General features: G+C 38.7%; 1 protein-coding gene across 9 annotated transcripts in view; it reads right to left on the minus strand.

Annotated features, from left to right (window-relative positions):
• Positions 1-26455, minus strand: part of Usp40 (ubiquitin specific peptidase 40) — an 88674-nt gene that overhangs the window by 56760 nt on the left and 5459 nt on the right. For 3 of the 9 annotated variants that reach the window (XM_021247002.2, XM_021247000.2, XM_087209456.1), the window contains exons 6-11: positions 22683-22847; positions 19765-19929; positions 18376-18519; positions 15489-15617; positions 10685-10768; positions 9885-9992 (exon numbers count right to left, since the gene is read on the minus strand). In XM_021247002.2, coding sequence (XP_021102661.2) covers positions 9885-9992; positions 10685-10768; positions 15489-15617; positions 18376-18519; positions 19765-19929; positions 22683-22847 — 795 coding nt within the window. Of the gene's footprint in view, positions 1-9884; positions 9993-10684; positions 10769-15488; positions 15618-18375; positions 18520-19764; positions 19930-22682; positions 22848-26455 lie in introns of those variants that run through there. The other 6 variants (XM_013066766.3, XM_013066765.3, XM_021247001.2 and 3 more) reach the window with 6 other exon arrangements.

Consider the following 26455-nt stretch of genomic DNA (forward strand, 5'->3'; position numbering starts at 1 on the left):
TGATTGGGACAGTAAAAGCCTAGAAAGGACCTATTGGTTATGCCTACATTTGGCAAGCCAGAGAGAGGTAACAAAGGGAGCCAGGAGGTAAGGCCTTTAGGGACAGTTTTGTTTCTCTCTGAAGTCTATGTAGTCAAGCCAAGAAAGACTGGTTTAGTTTTTTCCTTCCCCGCCCTTTTTTCTCTAGGAAGGGCCCAATTCTCTCCCAAGCTTCCTCTTGTTCCTTCTCTCCCAGGATCCTAGAGAGCCAGGAAGCTAGGGAGTGGTAAAAACTGGTGGAAGCTGGGGAGCTCTGGCTCCTGCCAGTGGCCATGAGAGGACAGCTGATGGAGTGTGGAGTAAGAAGCCCGCAGTGATGCAACCTCATGTGGCTGTGGCCTCTTTAAGGCTTGGCTTCAAGGCCAGTCTCTGGGCAAGGTGGAGACTGAGTCTCCAAGTGGCAAGAAGGCTGAGCTGCATGCGCGTGCGCATGTGTGTAGACAGACCTTTGACCCTTGAAGAGATGGTGGGAGCCACAGTCTGACCCCCACTTCCTCTGTGGAATGGGCGAGGCTGTTGCACAGGAGACCATGGTTCCCACTCTACTCCAGCTTGTGTGGAGGGAATGCCCAGATGCTTGGCTCCTGGCAGTAGCTGGAAAGGAGGGACAGGATGGCGACAATGCCAGCGTGGACACTGTTATCTCCGGGGCTATGGGCCGGGAGCAGGGCAGAGGCACAGGTGCAGGCTGTTTTCTGCTGCTCTCCCTCTCTTTGGTTATTAGAGCAGACTGTTGCCTTTCACATAATTCTCTTGTTTAGAAAACTAGTTATAAATCTTGACTGCTTAGATTGACTAAGAAAAATTTATACAATGTTTATAAATCTAAAATCAAGAAAGGATTTTACCTGAAAAAATCTAAAGATGTTGGAGCAAGTACAGGGCTTGATATGCTACTGCTTTGAGAAGGCCCTGAAGGGATCAAACACAGCAAAAGGAAAACTTGGGGAGCTATAAGTTCCTGAAATCCAAGAGAGATAATGGTGGTCAGATCTTGCTCCACCTTGAGTGTAGAACGCAGAAACAGAGAAGGCAGGCCTGTGACACAGTCTAGGTATTTAGTTATTGTATTAAAAGCATGTACGAATAGAAAAAAATGTCATCTAGGATATTTCACTATTCCTTGGAATTTATTTATATTTGAAAATGTTCAAAGTAGAAAGTTAAGGGGAAATCCATACTATAAATACCTCCTAAGCAATAGTCCAATTAACTGCATTTTAATTTGCTATGATATTGCTTGTTTTCATTTTAAACGTAATAGATTCCATATATACACTCTTTCCAGAACACTATAACCATGTACAGTAAGTTTTTATTTCCTGATGACTAAATCTCTCAACTTTTTACATTTTGAACTGAAAATGCCTTTTAATGTTAGAGCAGGTTTCAGAATAGAAAATGTTTTAGTTGTTCCGTGACTTTAATTTGGGGTTTTTTCTAACACCAAAATAGCTGTGGCAGGGAAAATTCTCATTTGTATATAATCTGGGTGACTAGCTTATATGGCTTGGACAAGACATTTCAACAGCTCACAATTAAGCATGGAGGCCTGTACATGGGGCAGTTAAAAATGAATATCAGAAACCAAAAATTCAGAAATATAAACTGTGCCAAGAGATGAAACGTATACTGTGTGACCACACATTGGCTCTTTGATAATGCTGAGAAAGGTTTTTGTCAAGATAAATCTATATACAAGACAGAATCTAGACAATAAGCAAAGTCAACTCCCACTGGCTAAATCAACACAGCCATACTCTTTGATGATAGTCACATTTCTACTATAGAGGTTATATAAATGAATTGATATGCAGATCAGCTCTTACTAACAAATTGAAATCTATACTTGAAAACTTAAAAAAAAGAAAAAAGAAAAAAAGAAAGAAATCTGTTTGGAAATCAACCCACAGGTTGCTAGAGTGTTTTGGTAAAGGTTATATACTTCCTGAAGCAAGTTATATCTACACTAGGTATAAGCTGGTAAAAATTGCAGTTTCAGATCAACCTGAGAGTAAAACTGCTCTTTTAAGAAAGAACAGCTTCTCTAAGAAAGACTGCTCCTACTGAAAACACATGAACAAACTGATGAACATCTGCTCCTTCAATATGCAAATAACTCCACAGTAGTGAAAGCTAATAAGCCTAAAGCTGCAGAGTCTGAAGTTGGGCCCTGTAATGGTTGTACTCCTGTTGAGCCCTTTAACAAGTCTACTCGCATTTCTCTGCAAAAAACCAAGTCATTATTTAGCCAAAAGAGTTTAATAAAAATAAATGTAATGTTGCAAGCATCATAGGACAGTAAGAGGGAAAGACTGACAAAGCTGTTGCCGATTGTGGTGTGATTTCCTTATTGGGATGTGAAGTAATGTAAAAAAGTTGTTACACACTACCTGACTTTAATTGATCCAGAGTCAAATCCTCTCTTCACACCAGCCCCAGTAATGACAGGAACGACTTCTCTAGAAGAGTATTATTTCAGCCAGTGTGGCAGAACAGAAAAAGATTCTCTGATCTCAACAAATTACCTTGGAGCAAGTATTCAAAATACTTTGCTCACAAAATCCAAAGCAAAGAATGGCTAGGGATAGAGGAGACAGTGGCAAATGAAGAGAGGTCTAACACTAAGGTCCCAAGACTCTCAGGTTGTTTCAGGTTTGGAGAGTTTGGGGGGAAAAAAAAAGACATTTGAAGGACTATTAAAATAAGATGATGGTATTTTGAAAAGCTGCTGCAGATTCCTTTGGCCACTGTATTTGTTTATTTCTTGCAATTTGAAGGTATGATGAAGGGGTTTAAAGAAAATGTTGTTTTATTTTTGTGGTCTTATGAATGGACATGGACCGTGGTTTGGGCACCCTTATAGATTTGCTTTCAGGGAACATGTGGGACTTGGGTTAGATCTCCTCCTTGTTTCAAAATTCAGGTAATTACTTTGGATTCCCACCTCTACTGCCTTAAAGTACCAAAGCATAAGGAATCAGTGGGCCCTGGTATGGAGAGTTCTAAGGCCAAGGAAAAAAATAAGAAGGCACCAGGGCCACTGCCAGAGCTACGAGCAGAGATGGGCCTCTGACTATGATGACCCAATTGGTGGACATGACCTTTTCTGTATTCAACAACTGACTGCGATCAAGAGGAAGATGAAGAAAAATGACAGGCCAAAATTATAGCTGTCACAATTGGCAATGCTTTAAACACACCCAAGTCATCTAAGGGAAAACCCAAAGGCAATTGAAAAAAATAAAGTTCCCACTTTAAACTCAAGAAGACTGGACATTGGGCACAGGACTGTAGCAAGCCACCGGCTGGGACCTACTTCGAGGGTCAGGTAGCTGGCATGCCTGACTCATGGCACTGGAGGATCGACTGTCACCACTCCCAGAGAGGGGCTGGGCCAGCCAAAACTCTCATCTCTCACTCTGATAAAGAGGACTGAAGGGGCCCAGGGTGACCTATAATGCTCCTACTCACAGACATCTAGAAACCCAGATGACCTTTGATATGATGGGCAAACAAATTCAATTACTCTGTTTTACTTTCCTCCCCTAGAAGATTCTCTAGATGTATAGCCATAATCGGGGCCAAGGGGTATCCTAGTCAAAGCTTCTTGGGTCAGGGATTTAGCTCAGTGGTGCTGCCACCTGCCTTGAAAGCGCAAGATCGAGTTCGATCCCAGGTACCAAAAAAAAAAAAAAAGCTTCTTTACTCCCATTCTGACATGTCATGGAAGGTCAAATGTTCCAAACATTCCTTTCTGGTGCTATATGCCCACACCACAATCTGAGAATAAAGAAAAGAAAGGGGCTTACCAATTACAAGTCCTAGAGGCAGTCTATCTTCCCAGGCAGGTCACTGTCATTCATTGCAAGGGACAGCGAAGGAACATGTCTGAGTCTCTTTGGGAAATCAAAAGGCTGACAGAGAGGCAAGAAGGGAAGCTTTGTAGCACCTTGATACCCTAGCCTCATTCCCAGTTCCCTAGAAACCTTTTTTGGTCTTCCCTCAAGGGACACAGTAACAAAGTATAGAAACCCTTATGGGAAATGATCACTCAAATTTTCACAGGACTAAGACTCTGCTTATGTAAACCTCTGGAAGATATGAAGCTCGTCTTCAAAAAGCAGATTCCAGGGCCGGGGATTTAGCTCAGTGGTTCCACCACCTGCCTCCCAAGTGCAAGGATCTGAGTTCTATCCTCAGTACCAAAAAAAAACCAGACTCCAGTTCTGCTTTGAGGAGAGATATGCAGTCACTACAAAGAGACACCAGTAGCCTGTCTAATATCCCTCTTTGCCTCCACAGGCTCCTGACAGGTTCACTAAGCTCTCTTCTGTTAAACAGGCATCTCAACAGTTTTCCATATACAGACTCTAGTGTAATTCCCTCTTCAAGGTCTTCTGACAGGTGTTCCTCAGCCCAGCTAGTGAGCCATATCATCTTAAGGTAATTAGAGAGTACTATATATAATCCCCAGTAGGTAGGGCCTACAGCCCCTTTCAGGAGGAAGTGGCTATATTAAGACAGAGACCTCCACTCCTTCAGCAACCCATAAAAAATTATGAGGAAATGAAGCAGGGGACTTACTAGTACATGGCAAAGTGGGGCTGGGGCAACTGAACATGACCTGTTAATCATGGAGAATACTATTTTTAATTCTTCTGGCACAGAATCGTCACAGGATCAAGCAAAGCCCTGCACCCAATACCAATCAGGGAATGCTGTTTTAATTCTTCTGGCACAGGAATTTCACGAGATCACGCAAAGCCCTGAACCTGGTAACAATTTTGTGGCATGAGAATAAGTAAGTTTCTGATGGGATGGCTTAGATCTGACATCAGAAGGAGGAGGTAAAAGACGGACACCATTAAGCTCGTGGCTGCTATGAGTAGCCTCAGCAGCCTGCCCTCACTCTGCAGGGCGTACTTCCCTTTCTACTTTAACTGGCCTATGCTCACTCTTCAGAGCACTTCTTTGCAGAACACCTTTTCTTCTTGAGCACTCCTTTGCACTTCATTTTCCTTAAACAAATGTTAAACTTTCACCTTCATCAGTTGTTCTGCCCAATTCTTTAATCGGGATAGTAAGGGCCTGGAAAGGACCAACTGGTGACTACACTACCAGTAACAATCTCTCTCCACTTCCTGCCTCGCCCTCTCGCCTCTTCTCTCTTACTCCTTAACCTGGGTCTCCTCTTTTTCTCTGGCAGGAATGCCTTTATACACAAGAGCACAAAGAGCTAACCATGACATTTGTTTACTTCATCAGTCAACATGCAAAGGGGACTCATTTTTTTCTGAAAATAATTTGTGATAGTCAGTGCTGTAATCAAAAGTATTATTTTACCACAAACAGAAGGGCCTAAGAGTATGACCCAAAGACAATATTGTTAACACTGTGCATGAGAACAGAGTAAAATAAAAGTTTTTTTAACTGATTTGTTTTAGGGACAATTAAATAACAATTTGAAAGTACTGAGTAATGAACTTTGTGTATAGTCAACTTTTTCTGTTTGATAGTTGGGGATTAACTCTTTTACATCTCAAATTTCAGTGCTAACTAGTCCCAGCAATGGCAGAAAGCTTCATAAGACTAATCTTCCTGATAAAAATGACAAACTCTGGATAAACAATGAAAATGACTGTCAGGAGAGTAACCAAATTAGCCACAAAGTGGGGTGAACATAGTCCTCCCAAAAAGGGGGGCAAACTAGGTGACTTCTGTGTTAATCTACCTTGGTCTGCAGCAGCTATGGTTCAAGGAGACAGAGTTCAAGCAGAAGGCAGGAGTCTCGGCTAGGTGAGGAGGCAGAATTTGAGAGTGCCAGCGAGGCTGGAGAGTGTCAGAGAAAAATTCCATAAATGTGCCCCATATCTATGTCAAATCCTCCAAATTCTTGGCTAACCCCTACTGGTGAAAAGGTCACAAAGAACCCAGCAGGAAGCAATAGTTAGGAGGTTCTCTGTCTGAACAGAGCTTCCTGCTGCTGAGCAGAAAAGCCATGGAGTTCGATTGTGCCAAGTTAGAAAGGGATGGCACTTTTTCTCACACAGCCAGATGATGATAAAGATTTTAGAGGTCAAATTGAGGACATTATGTAGGTACTTATATAAATTTTTAAAAAGTAACCATTTAAAAATGTAAAGACTGTCCTTAGCTTGGAACTATACAAAAACAGGCAAGAGGCCAAATTTTGCCCACAGGACCATTTGCTAAGCCTCCCCTAAGAGGAAAGACCATGCCCCAGAACTAAGGGCTATTCTCTACGACTAAACACAAAATTGCAATATTGTTATCTTACCAAAGCCACAAATGAAGCTTCCACAGGGTCAAAAAAGATTCAAAATAGTTTAGGGCAGTGGTGGTGAACTTATGGCAGCACACTACAGCAGGCTGTTATCACTGAAAGCTCTAAAAGGCTCACCATCACTGGTTTAGGGATTAGAATGAAATGTAGAACTCTTTTTGTGAAAAATAACCCAATCCAGAGTCTCCCCAAAACAATGTTCAGTATATAACAGATTAAACCAAGGGGTGGGACAACGGGGCAACAATGGTCACAAGGTACAAAGCCTCATTACACAGGAGGAGTAAGTTTTTTTCTTTTAAGATACATTCCATAGCATGGTGAATATAGTGAGTAACAATATATATTTCAAAATCGTTAAGATAGTAAATTTCAAATGTTCTTAACATCTGAGGTGATGGATTTGTTAATTGGCTTTATTCATTCTACTTTATTTATTTTTTTGGTACCGGGGATCGATATTCTACTTTATATTAATAAATCATAATATCACTTTTTCCTCCATAAATACCTACAACTATAATTTGTTAATTTATCATTTAAAAATTAAAATATATAAAAGAATACATGACATGAAAAGAAACAGGACACTGGTTCTTAAAAGATGGAACAGTCAATTCACAAGAGAAAAACAGTAAAGGAAATTAAGAGCCAGACATGGTGGCACATGCTGTAATCCCAGCACTCAGGAGGCTGAGGAAGGAGGGTCAATGTGAGTTTGAGGCTAGCTTGGACTACATAGCAAGTTCAAGGATGGTCTGAACTACATAGTGAGACACTGTCTCAAAAAAAAAAAGTTTAATAAGCTTGATAAATCCCTAGCAAGGCCAATGAAAAGGAAAGCTTAAAAGGTACAATTATAACAGAAATGAAAGGAAGAACATAACTTCAAATCCCATAGATGTTAAAAAGATAATATGGTAATTATTTTAAACAACTTTATAGTAATAAATTTGACACTTCACATAAAGGAACAAATTCATTTAAACCTGTATCTTCCGAAACAAACAAGAATCAATATCCTACTAAGATACACTTACAAAAGAAAGCTTATATAGCCACAGAAACATGAGACAAGGTATTTCAAAGGAAGAGATATTAGCAGACATAAAGGACATTTCATGTCAGGAGGCCACAACAACCCTACATGTGTATGTACCTAGTAGTACAGCTTCAAGATAAATGAAGCAGAAATTGTAAAAAAGAGGAAAGGAAAAGCCCACAATTTTAGTTGGGAGATTTTTTTCCTTGTTAAGTTGCCCAGGATGATTTCAAACTCCTAGGGTCAAATGATCTCCTGCCTCAACCTCCCAAGTAGCTGGGACTTTGGGCACATTCCACCACGCTTGGCTAGTTGGGAGCTTTTAAAACTCCTTTCAGTAATTGACAGAGCAAAAAGACCAGAAAATAGAAGTGCAGAGAATACAGAACATTCTTAACCATTGAGATCCAGTTAACATTTATGAAACACTATACCCCAAAACTGCAAAGAAAACTCTGTCCAATGAACACAGAACATTCAGCAAGATAGATCATACTCTGAACCATGAAACAAGTCTCATCAAGTTTAAAAGGTCTGAAATTGTACAAAGAACATTCCCAAAGTGCCATGGTATTGTGGTTTGGACCTGGACTGTCCCCCCAAATTCTCATGTGCCCAGGGGCAGGGCTTCTGGAAGGTGACTGGATCATGAGGGCATCATACTCCTCAGTGGTCCACTATTGGGTTCAGACCTGAGGCGCTGCGAGGGGGGGCCTGGTCAGAGAGGTCATTGGGGTGCGTGATGGTGACCGTGACCGTGACAGAGAGATTCTCTTCCCTGGCTCCTCCCTTCGTTTGTGCTTCCTGGCTATGGTGATCTGAGCCATCTTCCTCTGCCCATACCCTTTCTCCAGGCCACTTCTGCCTTGGAGCCAGCCAGCTGGCCAGGGACTAACCTTGAGCCAAAATAAACTTCAGTGGTGGGAAAGTGACAAAGACACAAAGTATTAATCAGAAATCAATTTATAGACAAAACAAACACCCAGAAATTCTCACATATTCAGACATGAAGCACACTTCCAAAGGACTCATGGGTCAATATAAGAAAGGGATTAAGGGAAATTACAAAATATTTCAAAATGATAATGAAAGCATGTCAAATATATCTGTAGCTAAATTACTGTGTAGAAAGAAATCTTTCACTTTTTGCTTTCTGTTTGAGATGAATTCCAAGGTACCCTTGAACTCACTACACAGCTCAGGTTGGTCTCAAACTCTATCCTCCTGCCTCAGCCTCCTAGAGTGCTGGGATTACAGATGTGTGCCACCACACCCAGCTAAAATTTATAGTTTTAAAAGAATGTATTAAAAGAAAGATTTAATAAGCAAGACACTAAACGAAGAAGCTAGAAAAAGATGAACAAATTAAAGCTAGAAAGTAGAAGGGAAGAAATAAAGACGAGGAAAAATCAATGAAATAGAAACAGATAAGCAGTAGAGAAAATCAATAGGATTTTATCTAATTATATCAAAGGCAAAAGTTGCTTTTTTGAAAATAAACTTGGTAACTCCCAACAAGAAAGATGAAAATAAAACAGTAAGGAAATACAAATTATTAATATGAGAAATGGAAAGGGAACATAACTTCAGGTTCTATAAATACAAAAATGATTAATATGGAACATTTTAAACAACTTTATGCCAATTTGACACTATAAAAATAAAAATTCCCTAAAAAGGGCTGGGGATTTAGCTCAGTGGTTCCACTGCTTGCCTTGCAAGTGCAAGGTCCCGAGTTTGATCCCTGGTACCAAAAAAAAAATTCCCTAAAAAATTTAGACACAATTCTCCAAAATAATGCAAGTAACAGAAAATTAATATTTGATAGTCTAATTAAAAGATGCATTTAAACTTATTGAGGTGAACGCTTTGCTCTTATGCAAAGTAGCTCCCAAATGTTCACTAATGTTCTGTTCCTTTGCTTGTTTTCAATGGAGCTGTGCTCGCTGGTTTGTGACACTATCAGTGTTTGCATCTGAATTCACTACCTACGAAAACAGGTGATTCAGGATATAAGAAATCTGAGCAGTAGGGTGACAACACTTTTTTGCTTTTGTGTTTAGGAGGCAAGGCCTTTTTTTGTTTACTTCTTAATAATTTATAAAGTAATACTTAATAAGTAATTTAAGCAGGGCTTGGTGGCCTATACTTGTAATCCCAGCTTTCAGGAATCTGAGGCAGGAGGATCCTGAGTTTGAGGTCAGCCTTGGCTACACATAAAGAATCTCATCTCAAAAAACAACAAGAAATAACAGCTAAATTATAACCATTATGCAAAAATGCTGATTTTATTTTCACCTATTTTAATTTTTTGCTTTTTTATTTTTTGAGAGAAGGTCTTGCTCTGTAGTCCAGGCTGGCCTAGAACTTGCTATGCAGCCCAAGCTGGCCCTAAAACTCACCTATTTTAAATGCCCTCCTGCTGGGGGTTTGCAGTAGAGATCATAACAATTTCTCCTCTGGGACTAGGTCTTCCTACTCAATGGCACTTAGTACCTTTCGCAGTGGTCCATGCTGCTTTCTGTACTTCTTGCTCCAAGATGTCCCTATCTTTTCCAAGAGTTTCTGGCCTAGCTGATCAACAGGAATCAGATTATTCTCTTCCTGGTGAAAGAAATACACAGTCACCTAAGAAAATCTGATGAGAAATAATTGCAACACAAATTCAAAGAAATCAACAATTAAATGCACCCTAAACACAAATATGGTAAGCGGATTAATCATAATTATTATACATCTTTTTAAAAAAGTACCATAAGCCTCAGTTCAGAAAATCTGAATTTTGCTACTTTCTAGGCAACACAGTTTAACCATTTAAAGAGAAATAACCTGAGGTTTGGTAAATTCCTGACATTATTTAGTATTTTTAGAAGAAATATTTAAGAGTTAAAAAAAAGATGTTTTATCTGAATATTTCAAAGTACAAATACGTTCTAAAAGACAATAATATGTAGCTGTTCCAGGATGAATTGTAGCTCCTCAAAACTCATAGGTTGAATCTTTAACCGCCAATACTTCATAATAAATATATCTATATCTATATCTCTCTATATATATATATTCTTTTTTTTTTTTTTTTTTTTGTACCGGGGATGGAACTTGGGACCTTGTGCTTGCGAGGCAGGTGTCAGAACCACTGAGCTAAATCCGCGGCCCCAATACTTCATAATATTACATTATGTAGAGATGAAGCCTTTGAAGACATGATTAAACTGAGGACATTTTTTCATTTGAGGAAATAGAATCTAATGCAACCTGATATCCTCATATAAACACACACACACTCCCCACTCTACCTGCAGTAAGACTGCTTTTAGAACTGTCAATGGATCATCAATGTTGTCTTCATTCTGAAGAGCTTTCAAATTCATATCTGGCTCCTAGGAAGAAAACAACAGTTTCTATCACAGAAATGGTACTAAAAGTATAATAATCTGTATATGCTTTGGAATCAGGTACTCTTGGCTTTGAGATCTAAATTTCATTGAACAATTCTGGACAAATTACTTAATCTTCCCAGTTTTATTTGCAAATTGGGATTATGAGGTAAGTAATTTGGTATACTGGATTCTCATTATCATCCAGTGCAAAACATTTTCTAGTCTTCATCTAGTATGTACTTACCCATTTGTACGGGGTAAAGAAATCCTACATATTTGTGCAGGTTCAGCTTAAATATTCTCTTCCTGATCACTTAAGAAATTTATACTCCATTTGATGATGTTATTGGGGAATATGCCAAAATTCCCTTGGTAAGCAATTTTTATTGGCTTTCCCCCTTTATACAATTTTTTTTTTTTAAGATAAGGTATTCCTATGGAGTTCAGGCTGGTCTTGAACTCACTATGTAGCCTAGGCTGGTCATGAACTTGTGGTGATCCTCCTGCTCCAGCTTCCTAAGTGTTGGGATTATAGGTGTGCACCACCATGCCTGGCTTGAGCTTCCATTTTGATGCTCATAAGGTCAGGGTTCAGGAGAGAAAGCCTAAGCTTGGTCCTCAAAGCTGTTCTTTACAAACAGCATCTACCAAAGAACCAGGTGTATACAGATAGCAACTCCTTAAAGGAGACAGAATTGCCAAACTATTGGCAGAAAGAATGCTATCTATTTGTTTGGGATACTTAGAACCCTTGGTCTCTAGACACAGGAGGTCTCCTAGGTCAGTGGTGGTGAAGAGACAAGCACAGTGTCCAGTGGGTATATCTACTGAAGGGGAAGTTACTATTTTTTAAAATTGATTTAAGTTCATTGGTACATTTTTTATATATATCACAATCACATTTATCACAGGGAATTTGTACCTGTACGTGATATATCTTGATTCTTTTTTTTATACTATTCCCCTACCCTCCCTTCAACCTTGAAGGGGAAATTATTAAACCATTAAGTCATTATTTGAACACTACAAAGCTCTGGATGAAAAGCTAGTGATTCTTACAATATGAAAACAATTAAGAAGTAGGCTGTTTACTAGAAGCCATAAACGGGAAAATATACTCAGCTCACAAGGAAAGCAACCTTCTGACTGTTCTTTATGCCATGAAGAAGACCTTGCTAAGGTAACAATAGAGCTTCTAGTGCAGAGAGAAAAGCCACGTGAAAAAATGCCACTTAGGGGCCGGGGATTTAGCTCAGTGGTTCCGGTGCCTGCCTCACAAGTGCAAGGTCCTGAGTTCAATCCCCACTCCCACCCCCACCCCCTGTACCAAAAAAAAAAAAAGAATGCCATTTGTCCCCTCAACTCACATAAAAGAACCAGACGATCCTGACAGTGCTAGAAAAGTGCTAGTTAATGCTGAAGAAATGAACACAAATAACAATGAGATATTCAAGAAGCCACAAGCCAAAAAGAATCATTATCTTCAAATATGTTGTCTCATTAGAGGGGGTGAAGCTATTTCATTTGCACACGATTTCAATAAACCCAAAAATGAAATTGTAAACAGGTGCTATGCCTTAAGAGTCTGAGGACAAATGCTGCCAGCTAGAATAATGGCTCAGCTCTGAAAGGGGCACTGAGGGAAGCAGACACTCCCTCAGCTGGGAGCTGGACTGGCTTCCAGGCTCACTTTCTCAGACCAGAGAGACCTGGAGAGTGAAGAAAGCTTACACCAGATGCAGTCCTAACTGAAGGAAAGAACCAAAACTACAGCGGGAGTGGGCAGGACAAAAAAAGAGAGAGAACATCATAAACATTTATCAGACCTGGCGACTAGCTTCCATCAGGATCAAATGAAAGCTTCAACTTCATCTTACAGAGAGTGAAATAAGGCCACTGTAACTGAAAAGTGGAGAGGGGCTGGGAGGTGAGGGTGCCCACTGTAGGGCCTAAGATTCTCTGCTACAGGAAACTGAAAATGCAAGAAAGAGGTGCTGGGGTGGTGACACACCAGGAGCAGCTCAAACTAAATAGGACACACAGGGCTGAAACAGACCAGACAGGGATGAGAAGGGCTTCCCTGATGTGCTTGGGGAGATGTCTTGGCAAATTGGGACAAACCCTTGACAGTGATGTCTGCATGGGTTTCTCAACCCAGAAGTGGTGTGCTAGGAAAAGAAATGGAGGCGAAGGACTAGAAAGGGGGAAAGAGCAATACCTTTTCTTAGAGGCTATAACGTAAGAGAGTTTGTTGATTAAAAGGCCAATATGCTGTGGGGCATGGTGGCACACACCTGTAATCCCAGCACTGGGAGGGTGAGGCAGGAGGATTGCCATGAGTCTTAGGCTAGCCTGGGCTACACAGTGACCTCAAGGACAGCCTAAACTACAAAGCAAGACCATCTCTCAAAAAAAGAACCCTCCCCTCAAAGTAACAACCACAAAAAAAATTAAAGACCAATACACTAAAGATAACTGCATTTCAACAACCAGCTGCAATAGTCCAAAAAGCATAAAGTACAGCCACAGGGCCACACAGCCTCTCTCTGGTAACCGTTTACCTGGTACAGTAGAACATAGTTTAAGGTTTTTCACATCCAAACTGTGCAGAATACATGTATCTCTCAGTACACTCCAAGTATAACTGACAGCAAGGGGAGTGTCAACAAAGGGGATGTGCCTCAAAGACATTACCGGCTCCAAGGGAAGCCATATTACCACATGTGAAGAAACTATTTATAAACAACAGTGGTGACAGTTAATCAGTAAGCGAAGCTCTAAGCACTTTACATCCTAACATGACTGTGACTTAAATATAGATGTCTTACTGTGTTTTAGTCTAATTTTAGAAACCCGGCTGAGAGTTTGGGGTTGATGTCTATGTAAGACATAATTTCACAGGAACTAGACTCCAGTTAGTACTTTCCCTCAGAAATTCTACATGTTTTAATTTTTTTTTGAGAAAATTGAGAAAACTTAAAAAAAGACACTCAAGAAAGCTATATGTTGTTCATATATGAAGACTCTGAACCGCAGGGTGTGTATGTGTGTGTGTGCATGCATGCAAGTGCACACATTCACATGTGACAACAGTGACAAAGGATTCTAGCAGAGTACACAGGAGCATAAAAAACAAGACCAGCACAACACTCCTGATAGAACTGGCATAGCAGATTAATGGAGAAATATGGATCATTTCAATAGATGGCAATGGACAATTTTTTCAAATGGAAAAAAAAGAAAACAACTACCACAGAAAACCATTCTGGGAGGACCAAAGTTTGTTTTGATTTGCTGTTCTGTGGTCCTAGGGAAGGGCTGAAGTTGTGAATGTCATTTAGTTGGTGTCAGTGAGCACCATTTTAAAGAGCTACTTACAAAAGACATGATGTTGTAGTCATATTAAATAGGACAAAATTCACTCTGGTTTAAATCCTGTTGTGAAAGCTACAGGCAGGTGATTGTTTTTTATTACACTTTCCCTTACAATCTGCAGGATACAAAATTCTATTGTATGTTATCTAAAACAACGCTCATTTTATTTGTCTGAAAAAAAATCGACACTTTCCAGTTATAAAAGAATGCTATCTCTGTCATAATGGAGGAACTGTAAAGTCCAGGGTGGTTCTAGGTTAGAGACTTAAGAGACAGGTAGCTAAATATAATGCATGATGTTTGAGTTGACACCAGAGAGGGGAAAACATTTCCATAAAAGATGTGAATTGGACAACTGATAGAATTTAATATAATTACAATGATACCTCGGTTCACAAACTTAATTCTTTCCATGATTCTGGAATGAATTCTGCGACCAGAACTGTGGAAAGAACTGTTTGTGAGCCCAGGTACCACTGTACTATATATTAGACAATAGTGATAATAGTAGTATATCAATGTTTAAATTTTCTGATTTTGATCTGTGCTTAGGTAAGACATTATTTTGCTTTGGGTAGATAAGCAATAAAATATTTAGGGGCAAAAGAGTCTGATGTGTTCAACTTAATTTCAAATGGTTTAGCACTAATAATATTAATGTGTATGTGCATGCACATATACATAAATGTTGCAAAAGTTGGTAAAGGGTATCTGTACTATTCTGATTTGTCTGTACAAGTAAAATTATTTAGAAATAAAATTTTCAGCTGGGTATAGTGGCATACAGCTGTAATCCCAGCACTTGGGAGGCAGGAGGATCACCACGAGTTCAAGGGCAGCCTGGGCTCCATGGTGAGTTAGGGTTAGCCTGAATTACAGTGCAAGACCCTAGCTCAAGGAAAAAAAAAAGAAAGGAAAAAGAAATAAAAATTTATTTATTTATTTTTTAGTATATCCTTTTATTGGTACATTTTAGGTGTACAACCTAATGACATTCATCACTGGAGATATGCACCTTTACATAATCTCTCTTGGTTCTTTTTTCCTCCCTTCCCCTGCCCTCCCTTCAACCTCTCCATCCCTCCCTATTTACAAAGACTTTGTTTCCATTTTTTTCATTTTCTCATATTAATTCCATTCCCCTCTTTCCTTTCCCCTACCCCTCCCACTTCCCCCTCCTCTTTGCCCCTTTTCTTCCTATTTAACATTATTTATTATAAGAAATAAAAATTTAAAACATACAGGTACTAACTTTCAGTGCTATCAAGTTTTCTACAGGTTGCATATTACAATAAATGGCAAAAAAAATGGCAAAATATCATCAACAAAATATTTTCATGCTTACTTGAAACTGCCAGTTTCCCAGATGATCAACATCTTTAATATATACATGATAATGTCCTCCGTAGCAGCCACCTTTGTGTATAATAACTGAGAAGAGGTCATATACATAGTCTAAGTCATTCAGTTTACTCTGAAAGAAAGGAAAATAAACAATGATATAGTTTATATAAGATAGTAAGATACATAACCAAAGAGAAAAAAGAATTTTAACTACTGAAACTAATAACAATGTTCTTATTACTAAAGGGTAAATAAAGACAAATTTAAATAACAAGTTTTAAATTTTAAAATTCTTTTCTTTTTTTGGAAGACAGCGTCTTGCCATAGTAGAGGCTGGCCTTGAACTTGTGGTGTTCCTCCTGTCTCAGCCTCCTGGGTGCTAGAATTACAGGCATGCACCACCATGCCTGGCTAAATTTAAAAATTCCTTTTTTTTTGGAACTGGGGATCAAACTCGAGTCCTTGGGCTTGTGGGGCAGGTGGCGGAAACCACTGAGCTAAATCCCCAGCTCCAAAAATTCTTAATTCATTAATTTACTACCAATCATAATATGCCATCAATTTATGTTTCTTAGTTAAGTGTGAACATGTGTATCTGAAAAAGATGTTATTTTTATGTGCTTTGGCTTTTTTATGTAAGTGAATGTGACAACATAAAATCCTATCAGTCAGTGTGTAGTAGAGATTTTCAGCAAGGGAAAGCCATGCCTGTATTATACCTATTATGCTGCTTCATACACGAGGTTTTTTTTTTACCTGTCTAGACCGTACTACATTCCAATCACTCTGTCATGTGCCTCCATCAAAGCCAGGATGACTATCACCCCCTACCCTTCAGTCCTCTGCAGAATAGGACTTAGAGATTCTGAATACCAGCTGGCATGGTTGAGAGGCAGTTTCATGGAATGAAGAGTTTTACTGTTTTGTTAATTCTATGATTAACCTTTTCTGCAATTAATCACAAATGACTCAACAAATAAATGCCAACATTACCAATTAAAAACAAAACAAAATGCCTGTATTCCCAGCTACTTGGGAGCTGAGGCAGGAGGATTTCGAGTTTGGGGCCAATCTGGGCAACACAGCAAGATCCTGTCTCAAAATTAAAATATGAAAAGGATTGCGGATGTAGGTTGGTGCTTCCTCAGTTCAATTCCCAACACAAAACAAAAAACCAAAAATGACAAAAAACCCCAAACCCAAAACTATAACAAGACACTTAGATTAAGAGGTATTTTAAATCCCTCACAAAGAAGAAAAAGGAAGCTTCCCCCTTGATGGGTGTCAGCCACACAGTGTAAGCTCTCTTGTGGTGCTGACTTCAGTGTCATCTGCAATGTAAGATGTACCTATGTGTGCCACCTAAGGGATGCCAGTTATTTGAGAAATTTAATTGTATAAAATATACTTTTTAAGTAGGCAGCATTTAAAAATGTTTGGCTCAGGCAAAAGACAGAGACATAAAGATACAAGGTGACATTTTTTCTTAATACAGAAATTTAAAAGTAAAATTAAAGAAGATTTCCTAGACAAGTTTAATTTTTTTTTTCACTTGTTTTGTTTTATCAAAGTATGTTAATATCAGGTGATGTGGCTAGGGTTGTAGCTCAATGGTACACTATTTGCTGGGCATGCAAAAGGCCCTGGGTTTGATTCCCCCCAGCACTGCTTGGTGGGGGGGATCCCATGATAAACTGCCTCTTATAAGAGGAGGGGCAAGTATTTTAACTAATTCTGAGAAAATTATTTATTCTGAGTATCCCATGCTGAGTCAGTCAGGCCAGGCGTGGTGGTGCACGCCTGTGATCCCAGCATTCCAGAGGCAGAAGCAGGAGGATCATCATGAGTTTGAGGCCAGCTTGAGCTACACAGCGAGACCCTGTCTCACAAAACCAAAAAAAAACGTCAGAGTCAGGCTCCGAGTCCAAACAATGAGAACCTTCAAGAAGTAAAGGTTCGGTAATTAGGCTTGCAATAGAGGAATATGTATCTGTGAAAAGTTTGAATTAAAGAAATTTATAAAAGATTAATTATTTAATAGCTAATCCATATTCCGTTCTTAACAAGAATGATTTATAATAAGAAATTCATAAGGCTCATTACTTTTTTCTGAGCATGTATAATAATGATAAAGTATTAGAAAAGGGCTTATAAAGCAGGCTACTTTAACAATTAATCTGTTTTCAAAATACTTTCTTTCCTGTGTCTATAGGATTACAAAATCTATTTTTTTTTTTTTTTCAGAGCTGGGGATGGAATTCAGGGCCTTGCACATGCTAGGTAAGTACTCTACCACTGAGCAACATCCCGATCTATACATTCTAGATTAAATAAAGTTCCATCTGCCTTCTCACTTTCTAGTTAATTAAAATGAACTAAATAAAAAAAAAATGAACTAAATCCAAATAGCAAAGTACCAACTAATAATTTTTTTTAAAAGGCAGGGCTAGCATTTCTAATTTTTTTTTGAAATCTTTCATTTCAAAGATTTTTCAAAAAGTAACAGAACAAATTAAAACTTTAGAAATTCAAAAGGACTATATATACAGTAAGTCAGAAGTTCTCGCTAAGGCAATTCTGTCCAATTTTGCCCATCCCTCCTCCCAGGAGATGTGGACTTTTGGCCATGCGTGAAAACATTTTTGGATGCCACAAGTCGGGGAAAGAGAATGGGGATGCTGCTGTCACCTAGTAGGTAGAGGCTGGGGATGCTGATAAACTTCCTGTAACTTGGGGGACAGTCCCCACAACAAAGAGTTACTTAACTCAAGATGCTAACAGTGTCCAAGTTGAGAGATTGTGCAGTAAAACCAACTGAAAAATCAGGACAATAAAGATTTAATATTGGGAGGGGAAAAGAAGTAATTTAAAAATAAAATAATTCAAACCTGTTCACAGAAAGGCTTGAGGTTGATCCGGAGAGGGAATGTGTAACAGCTAGTTTCTTTGTAGCGTTCACACTTTACAAAATCAAAATTAAATCTTAGTAATGAAATTGTTAGAAAGGGAGGCAGCTTACGTAATTTGGCCGACTGTTAAAAAGAAAAAGTTACAAAATTTTTAAAAAGCAGTTATATGAAGTATACAAAATGTTATTTAAGGTATGAAAAAACAACGTATGACAATTTTAAGCGAAATATGTCCTTAAATCATAATAAACTCATTACCATGGTTAAGTCTTGATACAAACTCCCAACTCTTGAGATGTTACTCATCTATTTTATGGGACTAAGCCCGCTTTACTCATTTAGGCTTACAACTAAAAATCTGCAAGCTAGTCTTGTTTTAGTGTTGCTACCCCAAAATACTATTTGATGACCACATTATAACTGGCTGTTCCCTTTCCCTCTGTGCCTATTTGATGCCCAACTCCTGGCCTCTCACCTTGCTCCATGATGTCAACCACATGTAATTACCTAGCAGCCATAGTTCTTATGCAGTGAAGAACTGGAGCTCTGAGACCCGAAGTGGTATGAGAAATGTAAGTGTATCTGTATTTTCCGGGGAGAAGATCCATAACTTTCATTAGACTTTCAGAAGTACTCCTAACTAAAAGGTTAAGATCTACTGATGGAAGTTTCATACCTACTCTTAAATTCAAAAGCAGGTAAGATTTTTATGTTTTGTTTTGTTTTATTTCCCTGCTTTAAAACAAAACACTAAAGCTTGGCATGGTTGGCCCCACCTGTTTTCATAGTAGGAAACAGAAACACTCAGAAAGCTTCTTGCTGGTAGGAATAAAAACATATCCATACTGCCTCTTTCATAACAGTAATTTGCCAAAAGCAGGGAGTTTATACTAAAAGGCATATACTGAAGAAACTCTGAGGTACAAACAATTTTTCCGGGGAGAGAAGGAAGTTGAGAGAACTGTTAGACTGAAAGCTTTAAATATATTCTTTATTGCAAAATATTTAAAAATAGATAATAATGTCAGTGCTTTGTTGGGTCAAGAGCTTCATGTATATCCATCCTCCAGAAGCGTTTTGTTTTGTGGTCCTGGGGATTAAACTTAGGGCCTTCACACTGAGGTATATCCCTGGCCCTTTTTTATTTTATTTTCTTTATTTTGAGCCAGGGTCTTTCTAAGTTGCTAAAATTGCCCAGGCTGGGCTTAGGCTTGAAATCCTCCTGCCTCAGCCTCCCAGAGTGCTGGATTAAGGTGTGCACTACCACCCTGGCTTCCCCTAGACTTTTTCAAATAAGGCCACTTCAGCTGACTGACAGACTTTCTTAAGTACTAAGTGGGTGCCCTGGAAAAAGGCAGGCATCATTACCTTTGTTGCTTTAACCAGCCGGTCACAAGTTCCACAGTGGTACAAGTTGTCACAGTCGAAAACTTCCTCTTCTACATACATGTTCCAGAGCGCATCTTCCAAACCAGATACACTTTTGACTGCTACTGTTAGATCTAAGAAGTCTTCCTGAAAGATACAGGAATACTGAAAAAATAATTGTACAGAGGTTTATAAACACATCACCAACTCAAACATATACTGAGGGGTGATTTAACTCAGTGGTTCTGCTGCCTGCCTCGAAAGCTTAAAGACCCGAGTTTGATCCCCGGTACCAAAAAAACAAAACAAAAGAAAACATATACTGGGGATAATCAATAGATTTTTCCTAAAACACTGTAGGCATGAAAATGTAGGTGTCTTGACTAGCTACTGGTGAAATTTTTAACACTCAATTATCCTTTCTAAATCAAGCTATAACTCAGCTTAAAATATATTAGGAAAACACTAGGAGAAATTTATGAGTTTAGTGTAGATGTAATAAGACCTATTTTCTCAAGAAGTAAACTGCAATAAAATACATCCTTGAATTTAAATACACACAGTTTTTAGGACTGTTTTCGTCTTTAGAAGTATAACAGCAAAGTCAAGGTTGAATTTTCTAATGTAAACTCCATTCGTTTTTCTTTGGCTAAGGTTGGCTTAAGACATACCAAAGAAGTTATAAGAGGGCTGAGGATGTAGCTCAGTGGCACTGCACCTGCCCGACAAGCTCAAGGTCCTGAGTTCGATTTCCCATACCAAAAAAAAAATCATGTTTGGACTGGGCATTTAGCTCAGTGGTGCTACACTTGCTTCGAAAGCACAAGGTCCTAAATTCAATCTCTAGGGGGTGGGGGTGGGGGTGGGGAAGAAGTTATAAGAAAAAAATTATTTTGAGCTAGGATAAACAGGTATTTCTATCAAAACAGAATGGCATTTCACAAAAAGGAAGTCTACTAATTCTACCTAACTACATTGAATTCCACTATATTTCTTTTTTTTTTTAATTCCACTATATTTCTATTAATACATGCTATCATAATTTGGCATGTTTAAGTAACATTTATGGCCCTGTGTATGCATGCAACAGCATTGTTTTAAGAGATTATGGAGGGGCCAGGGATATAGCTCAGTGGTGCGGTGCCTGCCTGGAAAGTGCAAGGTCCTGAGTTTGATCCCCGGTACCAGAAAAAAACAAAACAAAACAAAATACCAAAAAACCCTCATATTGCTAACCTTAAAAAAAAAGATTATGGAGACTGGCAAACAATTAGTTCATGGTAAACATCTTAATATTTATAATAATGTGTGAAAAGTTAATGTCTGTAACTTACAATATGCTTTATGTACACTGTATTTTGCGATTTGTGAATTACATTAGGGCTAAGTCCATCATACAGTAATTCAAAGATACATAGGACATCTTAATTGTTTTCAGACTAGACTAACCAAGAAAGATTTTTTTCATGTTATTGGCGACTGAACGTAGGGCCTTCACACTGAGCTATATGTCCCTCAGTCCCCCCTTCCTGTTTTAGAGACAAGGTCTCACTAAGTTGCTAAATTGCTCAGACTGCATTGGAACTTTCAATCCTCCTGCTTTAGCTTTCAGAGTGCTGGGATTACAGGTGTGAACCGCTACATCTGGTTGACCAAGAAAGTCTCTATTAGCACAGATAAGGGCTAACTGTTTTTTTTTAAAATCTAACTCTTGAGAAATAGATGGTCGGGGGAATGGCTCAGTGGATACTGCTTGTCTAGCATGTATGAGCCCTGGGTTCGCTCCTGAACACCACCAGGAAAGTGAAAATAAAAAAGAGACTAAATACATGTGTACACACACACACACACACACACACACACACACACGCACATTTTTTATATTTCCAAGAGCAACAAACCCTAAAGAAAATGGCATTAAATTTTTCATTCATATAGTCAAATAGAGAAATGCTCTACAACTCTTGTCATAACAAAAGATTTTTCTTAAAGGGTTCAGTGATGAAATCATTAGTTATATAAGATGTATAGAGTGAACAGTGATCATTGTACTTACAAAAATCCAATTTCTAATTTCCAATGAGATTAAACAGGCAATCTCTATTATTACAAAGAATTGAAGGTCATAAAAATTAAAACAGTAATTAAAAATTTAAAATAGTAATTTTATAGGTACTAGTTTATATATAGTATATAAACATAAGCACAAACAATACACTTAATAAGCGAAATCCAATATTTAACCACAGAGGTTTATCAGCTTAAACATTACTCAATGTTCTATTTTTATTACCTCCCTAATTTTCTTTACAATATTCAAACCATGACACTGACTTCTTTCACAAGGCCAGTCTTCTACTTGTAAGTATCTCCAAAACCATTACCCAAATATCAGATGTTTACAGCTTGTGTCTAGATGTCCCTCCCAAAGCCTCATGCAGTCCTAGGTGGGGGTTTTAGGAGATGGCTGGCCATAAGGGCAGGCAGCCTGGATAAAATATATAGGACAGAAAGACAGCTGCCATTGTTGCTGGTCACTTTCTGGGTGCCTTGCTGATTTCTGGCCACCATGAGCTGTTTCTCCTCTACAGTGCCCTCTGCCATGCCACCCTGCCTTGGAGCCCACCAATTATGAACTCTACAAACTGTGAGCTACCATAAACCTTTCATTTTTTAACTTTGGGTGTCGGGTATTTTGTCTTAGCAATGAGAAAAGTAACGAAGACATCAGAATACCAATTAAAAGACTCCTTTAGGATATTTGCTTCTTTTAGTTTACATGGAGAAATCTGATTTATAACTGATGATTCAGTCATAGTTAAAAGGGAAAAGTGATAAATTAACTTGTGTATCACAGATCACATAATCACATGAATAACTTACAATACAATTTAATACTATAGTACTCGTATACTTACCTGCTTTTCACTGATGTTTTTACATTCTTTGCAAACAATCTGGTTAACAATAGTTCCATGATACAGACGATTAATGAGGTCATGGCCAGAGGTCCCAACTAAAGAAGTTTCCAAAGCACTGAAGAGAATGCGATTCAGTTCCTGCACGTCATGTTGTCTCATTTCCTAAGAAACAGGTGACTTGTAAATGTACTTCTGTGTGCCAGATTTTATAAACATGAATTTTAAGAATAATACTAGTAAGTGGTTTTGCCACCTGCCTAGCAAGCTCAAGGACCCGAGTTCAATCCCTGGTACCAAAAAAAAAAAAAAAAAAAGAATAATACTAGTAAAAACACAAGATTTGTCATACAATCCAATATAAGCCTTAATCAGATATAAGGATTACTAAGCAAAATTAGCTGGAAACAGGTTAAAAGACCATCACCTATTTTTATTTATATTATAAAATAAAAATATGAATAGGGAGCATTCAGGATGTATTTATAACTCAACTTGCCTGACAACTGGAAAGTGCATTTATCCTTGTGGGGAACTGTATACATGGCCATGTCACAAGGACGACAGGAGGGAAGAGCAGGACAGGTTCAAACTGGTGTCTAAGAGGTGATACCTCATGGAAGTCATAGTGGCTGGGGAACATGATGGGGCATCACCATTAGAGAAGGTCTAGAATTTATTACTGTGAAGTATAACCAACAAAAACAAGACTAACGTAGAGCTACTAAGAAAAATTCCACTCCTTAAGAATAATTTATAAAGCAAAGTCAAGGTGGGCACCACTAATTAGAAGTGGGGACAAGGAGAGAGAACAGCTAGAAGGGAGAAAACAAGAGGGTGGGGAGCCCAGGAAGCAGGAGGACCTGGGGATCTAAGGAGGGTGGTGAGTGCTCCTGAGCTCACCCAGCTAACAGCAGACAGGTGTCTCCTGGCCTTAGCACATGGATGTCATTGTTGATTTTGCCATGAAAAGCAGAAAGGAGGAGAGGCACAAATGCAGACTGCAGAATTAGAGGAGGTGTGGGAGGATAACAGAAAAATGTTTCATGTAGTGAGCTGCAGACAGAGGATGAAAGCTAGAGCAAGGTGTGGGGCTTGGTATCTTTTTCTTATATATATTTTAAAAATACATGACAAGTAGCCAGCTGTGGTGATGTATGCCTATGATCCCAGCACTTGGGAGGCGAAGGTAGCAGGACTGCTTTGAGTTCAAGGCCAGCCTGAACTACACAGTAAGGCCCTGTATCAGGAAAAAAAAAAAAAAAGAGACGAGCTCAGGAGGAGGAAAATGGTGGAGTGATGATTGACAGCAACATTAAGCCTCCCCTAAATCTAGAATCCAGACACTACAAAATAACACCTGGCAAAGAAAGAAAGAGTAGATTGTCAGAAATAGTGAAGGAACTGACACGAAAATTAGAGGCTACAGAGAAGTTGGAGAGATGGTCCACAATGCAGAGAAAGAAAAAAAAAAATCTGAACCCTCTTCTCAGCAAGTGGCTTGTGGGGAGGGGAATTTGTCTCCCCAGAACCAAAGTAAGTGCCCAGGGCAAGGAGATCCAGGGAGAAATGGCTGCTGAGAACTGCAAAAGCAGCACGGCGTTTTGCTCCAATGGGACTCCTTCACACAGCAGGCAACAGCCAGAGAGGGAAATGATCTTTCACAACAGCCTCAAGAATAATTAAATGCTACTTAGGAATTAATCTAGCCAAGGAAGCAAAAGACTTCCACAATGAGAATTACGGTTCTCTGAAAAAGGACATCAAGGAGGATATCAGAAAATGGAAAGATATCCCCTATTCCAGGGTAGGCAGAACTAAGATAGTCAAAATGAGGCAGGAGTTTAGGCAGCTGAGCGAGTGGGCATGCCAGCACATGTGCAGAAAAACAGCTCCAATCAGAAAGTGCTATTTTCATTCAATTCTTCTCACAAGAATTCAAGCAGGATCTTGATAGGTCAGTTTAGACTTGATGTCAGCCCGAGTAGGGTATACAAAAGGCAGCCACCATAAAGCTCTTGGCCACTGAGCGCTCTCTTTTGCAGTGGTCCACCCTCACCCTGCGAGGGCACTTCTTTTCCTACTTTTGATTGGCCTGTACTGGCTCTGCAGAGCCTGTTTCTTTTCCTACCTTTAATAATTGTGAAACCTCACTACTTTTGAGCTTGTTTTGTCCAATTCTTTCTTCAGGACAAGAAGAACTAAGAAAGATTCTCTAGAAGGACTTCCCAGCACTGTAGAACCCAGTTACAAAATGGCCATATTTCCAAAACTGATATACAGATTTAATGCAATCCCAATTAAAATACCAATTGCCTTCCTCACAGAACTAGAGAACAATCTTAAAATTCATATGGAACCAGAAGAGACCTAGGTAATGAAAGCAATCCTGGGCAATAAGAACAAGGAGGAAGGAATCACAATCCCAGACTTCAGGTTATAGTACAAAGCTACAGTGATAAAAACAGCAGGGTTCTGGCAAAAAACAAAACAAAACAAAACACCAGACACATGGATCAACCTAATAGAATAGAGGATGCAGAAACAACTTCAAGCATATTCAGCTATCTGATTTTTGACAAAAGGTTAACAACTTATGCTGGAGGAAAGTTAGTCTTTTTTTTGTTTGTTTGTTTTTTGTTTTTTTTTTTTGGTACCTGGGATTGAACTCAGGATCTTGTGCTTGCAAGGCAGGCGGTGGAACCACTGAGCTAAATCCCCGGCCCAGAAAGTTAGCCTTTTAACAAATGGTGCTTGAATCCCCGGTACCAAAAAACAAACAAAAAACAAATGGTGCTCGGAAAACTGGCTATTCACATGCAGAAGACTGAATCTAGACCCTTAACTCTCATCTTTTACTAAACTAAAATCAAAATGGATTAAAGATCTAAATATTAAAATAGAAACAATCTGCAGGAAGATAAAAATAGGCAAAACCCCTGAAGACATAGATTTTGAACAGAAGTTCGGTTTTACAATAAATAACACCAAGAATCAACAAATGGGATTATATCAAATTAAAAACCTTCTGCACAGCAAAGGAAATAACCAACATAGTAAAGAGACAACTTACAAAGTGGGGAAAAAAATTTTTGCCAGCTATTCCTCAGACAGAAGACTAATATCTAGAATACATAAAAAACTAAAAAAAAATTAGACCTCCCCAAAATAGAAGACTCAATTAGAAAATGGGCAACTGAAATGAACATACACTTCTCAGAAGAAGAAATACAAATGGCCAATAAATAAATGAAAACATGTTCAACATCTTTAGCCATTAGAGAAATACAAATTAAAACAACACTGAGATTCACCTTATTCCAGAAAGAGTGGCTGTCATTAAGAAATCAGGTAAAAACAAATGCTTCTGAGGATGTGGGAGGAAAAAATAGATCCCCTTACATTGTTGGTGGGAATGTAAACTTCCATAATGTACAACCATTATAGATACCAGTATGGAGGTTCCTCAAAACTAAAATAAGAAATTCCATTTGACCCTGCTATTTTCCATATAAGTGTCTTTCCGAAAGAATTAAAGACATCATATTACAGTGATATATGCATGCCCATGTTTACAGCAGCACAATCTATAATAGCTAAGTCTTGGAAGCAGCCTGTATGTCCATCAACAGATGAATGGATAAAGAAAATGTGGTATTTATATACACAATGGAGTACTACTCTTCTATAAAGGATAAACTTGAGTCATTTGTAGGAAAAATGGATAAACCTTAAGACCATAATGTTAAGTGAAATAAATCAGGCACACCAGC

This window comes from Heterocephalus glaber, unplaced genomic scaffold, assembly GCF_053883595.1.
Source record: "Heterocephalus glaber isolate CG9 unplaced genomic scaffold, H.glaber_assembly_v1.0 deba00001004, whole genome shotgun sequence".
Classification (NCBI taxonomy): domain Eukaryota; kingdom Metazoa; phylum Chordata; class Mammalia; order Rodentia; family Bathyergidae; genus Heterocephalus; species Heterocephalus glaber.